General features: G+C 35.2%; 1 protein-coding gene across 3 annotated transcripts in view; it reads left to right on the top strand.

Moving 5' to 3' along the window:
- Positions 1-11,758, top strand: part of PAPOLA (poly(A) polymerase alpha) — a 42,909-nt gene extending 31,151 nt beyond the window's left edge. For 2 of the 3 annotated variants that reach the window (XM_064141922.1, XM_064141972.1), the window contains exons 16-22: positions 1,340-1,461; positions 2,971-3,113; positions 4,174-4,274; positions 5,335-5,555; positions 5,961-6,026; positions 7,441-7,515; positions 9,612-11,758. In XM_064141922.1, coding sequence (XP_063997992.1) covers positions 1,340-1,461; positions 2,971-3,113; positions 4,174-4,274; positions 5,335-5,555; positions 5,961-6,026; positions 7,441-7,515; positions 9,612-9,707 — 824 coding nt within the window. In that variant the 3' untranslated portion in view covers positions 9,708-11,758. The remainder of the gene's footprint in view (positions 1-1,339; positions 1,462-2,970; positions 3,114-4,173; positions 4,275-5,334; positions 5,556-5,960; positions 6,027-7,440; positions 7,516-9,611) is intronic. The other variant, XM_064141964.1, reaches the window with a different exon arrangement.
- Positions 11,759-12,129: the final 371 nt, after the last annotated feature.

Raw genomic sequence — 12,129 nt, 5'->3', positions numbered from 1 at the left:
TGTCTTCACTGTTTCAAATCCATCCCAAAAACTCATGTTTGTCTTTTGGAATAGATTGTTAAGATGTTATCAAAACTACTGAAACCATTTCAAGGATTAAATTAGTGAATAGTTTACTGCTTAGTGGGGGCAGGGGGTGGAATAGAGATTTAGAAAGTGGGATAGGTATTCTTGGTAGTGAAACTTCGGTAAGACCTAATGCCAGGAATATGGAATGCTTTAATGATGTCTGGCTTTCCTGAGTGTGCCCCTACCCTAGCTGTAACTCTTACAATTTTTACATGTGCACATTATGAATTATTTCAATATGAAGAATTAGTGTAGTAGGCTCTTCAGTATGCAGTATTATTGACCTTTTGTTTTGTCTTTCTCTTAACAGAAAGTCAATTGCATGTTCACAGACTATTTAGTGGATTCCTTACAGTTTGCAGAATAGACAGTGAATAAGTGAGATGCCTCTGAAGTTTTTGTATTGAAGAGCTACAGATTTTTTTTTATTCATATGTCTGCCACAATGTTCAACTTTGTGTAGGAAGTCAGTGTGAAAAAACAACAGATGTTTAATTTTTTACATGGCTTTACTTGAACACAAGATGTTGTGTTAGTCCTTTACTAGCACTAACAGTTTTGACTCACCAGAATTAAATTTCTGAGGTAGAGGAATACATTATTATAATAGACATATAAAACAAAACGACCAACTAACCCCAATGATAACCAGAAACCACCGTGATCCAAACAAAACAAACAAAACCCCACAAAAAACACAGACTAAACAAACCAACCACAGAACACAGCAGAAAAAAACAAATATAAACATAAATCACTCGTGTATGAAAACGTAGAGGTGTCTGAGTTGCCAGAATGATCTGTATTACATTAGCTGGCACACAAGCATGGAACTCCTGAACTAAACCCCATTTGTTGTAGGAGCTGCATAATAAAAGCCGAATCCCCTGTGAAGAAAACAATTTTATGTAAATACTGTAATTCTTAGGAGGAAATCTTATTTCTGTCTTCAGTCCCTTTGAGACAAAATGTAGAATTCACTTCAGAGCTGTTGCTACTGAAACTTGTTCAAAATGAAGTTTAGCTAACTGTATGCTTGCAAGATATTTTTCTTTGAAAGGGGTCGTCTCTTTCCAGAGTAACATTGCAGCATCTGTACTGTCAGTTCTGCCGTAGTAGGTAGTTCACGTTGTTCAGCTAGAAGGAGAAGACACTGTGCTTTTTTCTGGAGCGTAATAAATATTATGAAGTGCAAATTGCTTGTGTCTGGGCAAGTAAATGAACTGTCCAAAATGTTTCAATAGGTCTTAATGTTACTCTAATTGTGTAGTTTATAGGCAAGCAATAAACAGCAAAATGTTTGAGATGGATATGAAGATTGCTGCAAGGCATGTGAAACGTAGGCAACTTCACCAACTACTACCTAATCATGTGCTTCAGAAGAAGAAAAAGGTAAACTTGACTAATAGTTGAGATCAGTAAAAACACCATTGGGAAATTATTCCTCAGCTTAATAGGTTTACAATCAAAGAACTAAACTCATGTTTCAAAAGCTTTATTTTACATGTATAAGTATTTTGGTCTCACTGGACTCTTAAAGTATTATTAGATGCACTACATATAATAATAGATTTTTCCAGAGCATCAATGCATTTCATGCAGAGCAGTGATAAGATTTTAAAACTTTCTTGCTGTTTTAACATACAGATACCTGAAGGAAGCCATTGGTAACAATACAACTCAGTCAATTCTTGCTATCTCCATGTTTTACCTCTTAAGTTGTTACTACTTAGACTGCAGATGTTCAGATAGAAGCAGAATAGAATGTTGAACTTGTTGGTGCCTATTTGTGTCTCAGACAGTAAACTGTTCCTGTGTACTGAGGTTGAATACTTTGAGGATAATTTACAGAAAAATATTTTTAAACATGAAACTTGGTAGCCTTTGATATTATCTTTTAATTAAAATATTTAAATTATAGTTTTGACATCTGAAAGTTGCCCGTTGCCTGGCCAGTACTGTTTTCTCTCCCTGTGAAGTTTACTTTTGGGGCCATCCATGCAAATGGTAGCAAAATTCTTAAGCTGTTGCTTTGCATGTGATTTCTTTTACTGAAGGCAGGAAGAAGGTGGAGCATTGAGTGTATTTAATCTGAATTTCAAAATTCTGCTTCTTTGTATTAGTGCAATCTGAGAGTAGTACAGGTTGACTTGTCTCTGAGTAGCTAAACCACTTATATACTCTGGTTTAGGTATGTCCAAATAACATGTTTTATTACTGTAGCTGTTCTATATCAACAGCTTTCTGAAAGAATTAAGAAGTCCTCTGTGGAAACCAAGAGTACTATGTTTCAAAGGATAGTGTAAATATTAAGTAATGCATCTTTTTAAGTGATGCTACGTCAGAGAAGCATTTTTCTTATCCACTAAGTGCAAACCAGTCTCTAAATTATTTTTTTAAATTGTGGGCTTGGTCTATATCAGGATTATTTTGAACTTTCTGAAAGCAGTATTTGTAAGCCTACAAAGCCAAAACAACTTGAAATAAAGCTGAAAAGACAATCATTAAATACAACAACAGTTTATCTTAGTTTTTAAACATCATTGTTACAGACAAACATGAGTGTGAAAATGTAATGCTTTTAGTGAAAGAGTAATGAATTATTTCGTGTAAAAGTCTTTTGAAATTTGTCAATTTAACATTGTACATTTTTAAATGGCCCTTTTGGAGTGTGTTTGGGTGTTTTTTTTTTCCTAAAGACTACTTAAATATAACTGCATTTAAAGCACACGTACATTCTTGGTTCACAGTGAAAGCTTACTGCTGTTAAATCATCTCGTGTTTGTTTTTTTCTTTAGAGATTTAACACCTAACATATTTTGCATACCTGAACTATTAAACAATTTGAGTCTTCATTGATTTTTTTTGTAAGGCTAATAGAATCTTTTTTGTGGATTGCAGCATTCGACAGAAGGGATCAGGTTGACTGCTCTGAATGACAGCAGCCTAGACTTGTCTATGGACAGTGATAACAGCACGTCTGTGCCTTCGCCTACTAGTGCTATGAAGACGAGTCCATTGAACAGTTCTGGAAGTTCTCAGGGGTGAGTAATGAGGACTTTCAGTCTTGTTGATGCTCTCTGTTTTTAAATTATTTACGTTAAAAGCTTAGCAAATGCTGCATACACAAGATACTACAGTTGCCAAGGTGTGAATGTTTGAGCTTGCAGATACTCATTTCCAGTTTGAGTGCTAGAACATGGCTATATCTGGGGAGAAGGGAGCACAGCATTGGATTTCAATTAAGGAGTCAGAAGGTTGGATAAAGATGCTTACAAGGAGGAGGCAATATGAAAATGTAAGGGTGCTGTAATAGGGGACTGAGAGATGGCAGACGAAATTGAAGTTTGAGAGCAAGAAAGTTATACCAATTTTGCATCAAAATCTATTTCAAGAGTCTCATGCTTGTCTGTTTGATACACAGAGAAGTTAACATAGATCTCCTGTAAGTGTGCAATATTAGAAGTTCAGTAAACGTACTCATTTTGACAAATGCTCTTTTTGTTAGTCTTCCTTCATAAATCGTTTCCATAGTGGATGCTGCTGACCATGCTATTAAAACAAATGTATGACATCTAGGATGTCACACATGAAGTGGAAATTACTCTGTGATCATTCGTATTTCATCCCTATTTCTTGAAAGTGGAAAAATAAGTGGACCTTTTGCCATGTTTAATCTCAGGCTTTTCCTTGGGAAGTCCAGACTGAAATCATTGTCCTAAGGTTGTGTGTAGATTGTAAACATACTTTCTATTCTAGTTCTTCTAGTTTTATTCCATACTTCAGATGAATTGCCAAGTTTTCCCTTGGACTTAAGTTCTGCCTTTTCTAATGCAGCTTCTTACTCATCTGAAAACATATCTCTGAAGTGATTCAGATGAGATATTTGAAGTGGCTTCCATTGCTTAGTTTTGATAGTAGATATTCAGTGCTCATTTCTGTCTTCCTCCTGTAATGTAGTACTGTAAGTACTACTCTGTAATGTAGGTAAAATCCTATCAACTATGGTTACTGGCCACGTGTATAATGTAATGAAAGGTAAATCACACAGCACCTTAACTTTAACAATGTTCATAATTTTGTTGGTTTTTTTTCTTGTTTTAGCAGAAGCAGTCCTGCGCCAGCTGTAACTGCAGCATCTGTGACCAACATACAGGCTTCTGAAGTCACTGTGCCACAAATAAATTCCAGTGAAAGCTCAGGGGGTAAGGAGATTGCCATAGAGTATTGTTTCTATTGATTTATTTTTAACACTTATAAAACAGTCCAGTTTGAGGACTTCTAACACATGCTGTAACATATTCTTCTTGATACACAAGTGTAACTAATTTCTTTAGGACTTGGAAAACCATGGCAGAATATCTTGTACTGCAGTGTGTGTTTTATTCCTGGGGATTTATATTTGTCATTCACAATAGCATAGCTTTATAGTGATCTAGAGCAGATCTGCAGTTCGTTTGGTCAAATGGAACTTGAGCTGTATAAAAGGAGCAAGTCAGCAGTAGATGGAAAAACAGAGAGCTCCCTTTTTTCACTCTGACATGTAGTGCAGTAGAGCCTTATTGTTCTGTGATTAAATTTGTCCGTGAGCACTAAGCAGACCTTAAATAGCATGACTGTTTTTGGAATTTGGAAGTGTATCAGAAATTGGTCATTCTTCTATTTTGGCTAATCAACAGCAGTCACCTCAGAGTTATTAATGAAAAATGTTCTTAAAGTAGTTTTTGTCATCCTGGAGCATCTTTGTGTATGCACTTACTGGTTTGAAGTAGGCAATTGATAAGATAGAACTTTGTCATATGGAACATTTTTCAAAAGGATGTATGGAATGTCAGACCTTTATCTGATGTTCTGTGATGACTGCCACAGCATAGGCTAAGTCTGAGAAAGTAAACTTCATATGTGGATGAAAAAGAGTATTGGATTGCACTTGGATTTGATTTAAGGCAGTCTTTAGCAGTGCATATATATGGCTGAGAACAGAAATGGAAAAGCCTTTTTTGGGTACTCAGAATAATAGAGCTGTATTAGCACAGATCTCTGTCTGGGCTAGTATACTCTGCTATTAAGCAAGATTAAAAGGCAGAGTATCACTGATGCGTATGCAGACCTGCTGTCCCAAACATGATGCTTATACCTCTAACTGTACCATGTGAAGCCTACTTGATACCACTGCTTTTGAATAGAGACCAAAAATACCAGTGATTGCAATGAAACAGTTGTGTCTAGTTGTTTATGGAAGTTTTTTTAATTACTTGTCCACAGGTACTTCAAATGAAAGCATTCCTCAAACTGCCACACAACCAGCCATTTCTCCACCACCAAAGCCTACCATCTCTAGAGTTGTTTCCCCAGTGTATCTATTAAATCCATCACCAAGAACTTCAGGAAATGTTGCAACAAAAATGCCTAGCCCTGTCACAGCGGTGAAAAGGACATCATCTCCCCATAAAGACGATTCTCCCAAGAAAATGAAAATGGAAGAGGTATTTGACATTTTGAGATCATACCATACGCAAAGTTTTGGACATTGCTATTTATTTCAGCTGCAGTGTACTGATTCTCATATTCTAGGTTTCAAACATTTTGTTAAATCAAGTATATATTTCCTACTCTGAAATGCTGCTTTTTGTATTTAACTTGCTCAGGTGTTAGTGGTTTTATTAATGCTGATACTCATCACATGACAGAGGTACTGCATTGTCACAAGTGCTTTGATTCTAAATTCTTGTCTGAAAAGTCATATTTTTGTTTTTTGTTTATTAGTGTAATGTGCTAAGTCTTCAACTAATTATGTCTTCAAAAACACTTTACAGCCTTATTTTCTTGTTGATTACTTAAAATACATTTTAATGTTTTTTTAATATTTTTTGGGTTTGTTTGCATTTCAGCAAGATGAAATGAGTGAAGAACCTAGCTGTATAGATTTGAATGAACATGAAAAAATGGAAACTAAGGTATCTTTGCCTAGACCATACCATTTTGTATATATTAATTGGTACTCATCCTTGTGAAGATGGATCTTTCCCCTTCTAGGAGTGACTGTTTATATAGATACAGTACAAACTCTCCAGTAAAGATGGGTATTGAAAAATTAATGCGTCATTTTGATACATCACTATTAACCAATTACAGTCCATTGCCTGCTCTCAACCTAGTGATGCTGAGCCTGAGTCCATGGTCACTTAGGACAGTGATTCCTTTACTGGTCAGTCATACATACAATATTATATGTAGCTAAAAAAAATTATTATTATACTTAAATTTTGTAAATCAGGCTAGGGATTTGTCTATATTAAAAAAAAGTCTTTTTGCATTTCAATCTCAATGTATGTTACTTAGCTGAACAGTTATCCAGTGTATTTCACTGGGATTTTTGCATGGTGGGCTGAGAATCCTGAAGTCAGCTGCTGCCTTAACAACTTGTGAGGTTTAAAAAGGCAAAGTCAAATACTGGCAAATAAATATTTTCTGACAATGAAATTGGCATGCAGTTAGAGCACACGTGCAACTACCAGAGACTCAAGTGTGCCCTTCCAGCATTTTGTAACCCTAACACTGATAATAGATCCTTTGGATACAGATGATTTTAAAAGACATAGATAAGCCTGTTAGCTTTTGTTGTCAGTCTCCTCTAAATCTTATGGCCTTAATTTAGTAGAAGGAAATGGAGGAATTCAATTCTTTATCATAACCATAGGTATATCTCTATTTAATTCCATACCTTTTTATTAGGGTATGATTTACTAAATAATTCAGTACAGTTTTAACTAACAGGCTGTTTTCATTAAAATGTGTTGTTGCCCTACTTTATCTGTGAAAGTCTCATTATTTTACCTGGAAAACTGTCTCTGACATCAAGCTGTTCATCTAGGGAACTGATTCAACACATGAAAATAGCAGCAAAACTTTTCAGGCAGAATGTCCGAATGTCGAAAGAAGTGGAAAAGCAGTTGAATTTGCAACAGATTCAGTAGCTTTTTCATGTCCTTTGCACTAGACTTTCTTTCTTTAATGAGTTGAGTGACATGCAATGCTTTCCTATAGATTTCTGTTTAAAGGTATTTAGTGGTTAAACAAGTGACAACCGAGAAGTAATGTAGCTCATGTTGAATGTCAGATTCCTGTGTTCTCTAGTGTGGAGATTTCTATGTTATAAAAAGAGGAATATCAACACAGCATGTATGTTCTCTAGTGTGGAGATTTCTATGTTATAAAAAGAGGAATATCAACACAGCATGTACAAGATAGTTGCCTTTTAAAATTTTGCTCTATATGCAACATTTAAGATATTCTGCTTAATGGAGTTCTGTATGAACAGCTTTTGTAATTGCAAGTGCTGTAACTATGTTAATGCTTTTGGCTTTTTAGGAGCAACTTGAGACAGAAGTGAATGTTAATTCTCAAACAGAAACTCTTCAGACAACTTCTCTGCAAGCTCCTCAGGTATGTTTTTAAAAACATCACCTCTCTGTGCACACTGATCTGTGGTGAAAACGCTGAAATAAAAATGAGTCCAGATGTTAAAAATAAATGTATAATTTTAAATACAAATCCACTGTATGGAAAGCTGCTTGTTGTTACTGTCACAATTTTTGTGTTTTAGATGGTCATTGATCTTATTGAATGTGCATTGTAGCTAAACATGTATGGCTTTCCATACAAACTGACCGAAGCTGGATTCGCTCTTCTGAATTGTGCCTTCAAAGTAAGGGGCTTGGTTTATTCCTTTGTGCTTTGCACATCACAGAATAATCCCTTCTAACAAGGAAAAAATGCTTTAAATAGCTGCTGCTCTAGGATATCCTAGCAGAGGTTGATAAATCTGAAGTGTAAGTTCAGATTCTGATATTAGATACAAGGAGCTGTAGGTTTATATATTAGCCAGCTGTGTTGCTTCACTGTAGGTATTACAAGTGTAAAGAGGACTGGAAAAATAGATGCTAATAATTCTGTGGAATTCACTTGAATTTTTGTTCCTAGTATTGTAAAAACTTAGAGAACACATCTTTGTCTTTACCAGCATTTATAAGGTTCTGTTAGTTCTCTACCAATTGATACTTCACTGTCACAAGAAAATTTATGAATACTCATTACATTACATGTTGTAAAAGTATTGTTTGAAAAAGGAGAGATACTGCAACAGTACCAATGGAATTTGTTAGCAGACTTCAAACTATGGACAGAACTGAATAAAATGTACCAAAATTGGCACAACCACTAAACTGTTTCAGGGAAATTTTTTAGGTCATTAGATATGCCAAGTTTATTTCATCTGTTGTTGAGGAATGATTATATAAAGCTTGTAGCTAGTACACATCATACAGTAGTAGTCTGAAACCTGCAAAAAAATGGTGGCCTCTTCTGTCACTTTTCTATATTCTTGTTGGCTCTGTTTGAAACACTGCTCATTGCAGCAAATAGAAACTAACTTAAACTGCAGTTCAGCACCAACCAGAGTGGGCTGCTTGGACTGGGAAAAGGAGGGAGATGAAAGCTATTTTGCTGGGAGTCCTTGTTGGCTTGCGCTTTGCTACCGTATCAGTGTTAACTGAATTGATTTCTTTTTATTGAAACAACTACTAAGAACAGTCATTTTAATGGAGTTTTCTCCATGTATCAAATGTTAATTTTCATTGTTTATAACATCAGAAACCACTTTATGATAAATCATGATGAGTAATGTGTAATAACTGGGTTATTGGAATAGCAAATAATCTGTCCCAGTGGAAGAGAAATACTTCAATTTATAAAAACAAAACAAGGAAGAAAAACACCAAAAAACTAAAAATCACCCCACAACACAAATCATCCCAATGGCCAACAATAAAGGCTTGTTAAACATGTGAGAAATTAGCAACTTGCACTGAATCTTGAGAGTGTTCCTTTTCTGTGTTTATCTTTTATTTGGCTTTCAATTTAGTTTTGCTGAATGAGACTTAAGTCTTAAAAGTGAGGAAAAGAAGTGTGCAGATTATTTTCAAGGTGAAATTCTTAACACAGTCATATAGCACTGTTTCAAGTCTCATCATACTTTTTCCATGTATATTTAAATCAGTGTGAAAAGTTGGAAATTTGACTATAAAGAGCTTTTAAACAGGCCGAAATATGACTGTATGAAGACGTTGGTGACAGTTTTTCATCATTTGTCTGTAAGGGGCTGAGGCTTAACACTGAATAGCTCAAAAGATTATTTTTTTTAATATACTAAGCATGTAGATCAAATAGATGGCATCAATGAAGCACCCTTATGTGGATAGTATGTCTTATGCTAATACAGGTTATTAGTAGGCTCAACCTTATCTGCAGCTCTTCTTAATTTCTTAGTTGTTGATAAAGGAATTGAACACTGTGAAAGAGACTCTTGCATAAATTTTCCTTCATCTACACCATCATTACTAAGGAAATAACTGCATCTGTATTTGTAGTTATCGTTATCTTGGTATATTTCTAAAGATCTTGGTTGTGAAAATTAGTGCCAATTACTACAACATTTTAATATTTACAGAGTTAAAATGCAACCAAAGTTCTTCTCTTTTCAGAAAACACCCAGTACAGACCTTTCAGATATTCCTGCTCTCCCTGCAAATCCTATTCCTGTTATCAAGAATTCGATAAAATTGAGATTGAACCGGTAAAACCAACCTCAGGGGTCCATAAACAGTACCTGCCAACTCAACCTGTTGTCTTCTAATGCTACAAAAAAAGAACGGAGGGTGCAAGACTAGAACGTAATCGCAAGTGGATTTAGATATATTTTGTGCACTTCCCTTTCTGGACTAATACCACCACCTGATTGGAAGTCCAGGTTAGTATGTGAAGCCAGGAGTACAATTAATGTGTTAGCAACAGTTGCATTAAATATTTCAAAGGATTACTGCCTTTAAAAACATGAACACTATTTGTAGCCATATTTGACATTCTGATTGAATTTGTTTGATGCATTGTTTCAAAATTGAGGTAAAACTGGCAGAAGAATCCCTTAAACACACTTTTATGTGGGTGGTTTTTTTTTTTTTTTTATTGGAGTATGACTAATTTTAGATCTTCAACTGAAACTTTTGTTTTATCGAAGAATCTCTTCAGTAGTAATCTGCAAATCGGATGAAGTTCAGTGATATACTATACATTGAACTCAAAGTGTATAGTATATCTAGGTCAACTGTCATCAAGCAACAGTAAACCTTTCAAATGAAATGTCAAATCTTGAGGTTATAAGACATAAGTTGAGGAAGTGATTGGGAAGTTCTGGTGTTAGTGGGACATGATTAACGTGTTCTACTTTTATGGGATTATTTTAAAGTGCGTACAGATAAGAAATCAAACAGCAAATAAACTTTCTTTTGAGCTAATCAAACTCCTTATTCCCTTTTTGATCCCTTTTTCTTGGGAAAAGCTTTTACGTTCAGTGTTGAGGGGGTTTTTGCAGCTTTGTATGCACCATATAGAACAATAGTTATTTATACAAAATAAAAGCAAGCCATGTACTCCTTTGGGTTCCCTCTTGCCCCTTACCTAATCATAATACCTTGTGGCCTGTAGGCACAAATGAAAACTTTGTCCCTTGACTAAAGTGTTCAATTACATACTGTGTGCCTGTGAAATGTAACACCTGTCTTGATGGCCTTTGAGTCACTAAATCTAAGATGATTTTTGTACGCTCCATGAAAGTCCTGTATGCATTTAAAAGCTTCAAATTTTAAATAAAGGAAAAAAAGAATTTTCCCTAAGAATTTTAACTTCTTTATTTTTAGATGGCTCATCAGAAATAGTTTTACATACTGAGACAACACTGAATTTTTAGAAGTCACATTTCTAGTAAGCACTTGCCATTTAGTAAAGTCTTACTACTATTTTTTGTTGTTGTAGTCCTATCAAAAAAGTAACAACCTTTTCTTTTGAAAGAACTAAATCTCTCATGGCAAAGAGCAGCAGTATTTGAGGAACATGAAGGATACCAACAGTAATAACAGATGTAGATAACAAGCTTCATGTTACTGTTACTTAAGTCTGAAATATGTGGGATGTCAAATCATACTTCCCATACTTTGATTAGCATGTTTTATGAACTCCCTTCTCCCGTTGTGCTCCATCCTATTACATGTGCATCTTTCATGTTAAATTACTTACACTCTTGCCCTTATCCTTCTAAATTAATTCTCCAAAGTCAGAGTGTAGCTTATCTTTTACTTAGGCTGTGCAGTAACTGAAGGGGTTTTTTTGCCATTTGTCTAAGATGTCTAGTATACAATATTTCTCTTTTCCTTGCCCTGTGCAGCCTGCTGTTGTCCACCCCCCAAAGAAGGTTATATTAACAGTTGAAGTGTACAAGGTGTCTGTGTATTTTGTGTAGCTATGGAGTTTAGATCGAAATTGCCAGGCACAAATTTAGTCTTGTCATTTTGTTTACACATCAGAAGATCTTTTTCATTTTATTAAACGTTTCATGTAACTGCACCCAAGTTTTGCCAAGCTGGAAACTTGGAACCTTTCTGTATAGTGACTTTTTAATTCTAGTTTTCATAACCTGGAGATCAGACTGTTGCTTTCGCATGATGTACGTAGTGTCTCATGACTGGAGTTTGCTTTGTTTTATAGTATCTGTACTCCTTGTATTTTTCAAGAGCTATTTTGTAAACAGATGATGTATTTCTCCATTGAAAACACAATAAAAAACAGCACAATCCCATAGTCGTCTGCTTTTTCTGAATGTACTAAATTGATTTTGCTCTCTGAATTCATACTTGGCTCCTAAATTTTCTACTGAGACAAAATACGGTGTGGCCTAAAAGAGATGGTATGTGAATGAATGTTCTCTCAAGAAACATACTGTTAAATGTAGGAAGCAGAAGTAAAACCTGTCTGGATGTTGAGCTCTAGTCTGTTAAAGGGAAGGGTTGTGGATTGTACAGTGGCTTGGCAGGGTCAGGGTTTGTTGCCAAAAAAAGTTTTTAAGATCATCCATTCCTTGTCTCCTGATTAGGAGTCCATTTCAAAATGCTAAAATTCTTAAAAGCTGACAGAACTGGAAGAAATGTGTGCATTAAAAACTTGAGACTA

This window comes from Pogoniulus pusillus, chromosome 1 (assembly GCF_015220805.1).
Source record: "Pogoniulus pusillus isolate bPogPus1 chromosome 1, bPogPus1.pri, whole genome shotgun sequence".
Lineage (NCBI taxonomy): Eukaryota > Metazoa > Chordata > Aves > Piciformes > Lybiidae > Pogoniulus > Pogoniulus pusillus.
This window is presented reverse-complemented; position numbering and strand designations above follow the sequence as displayed.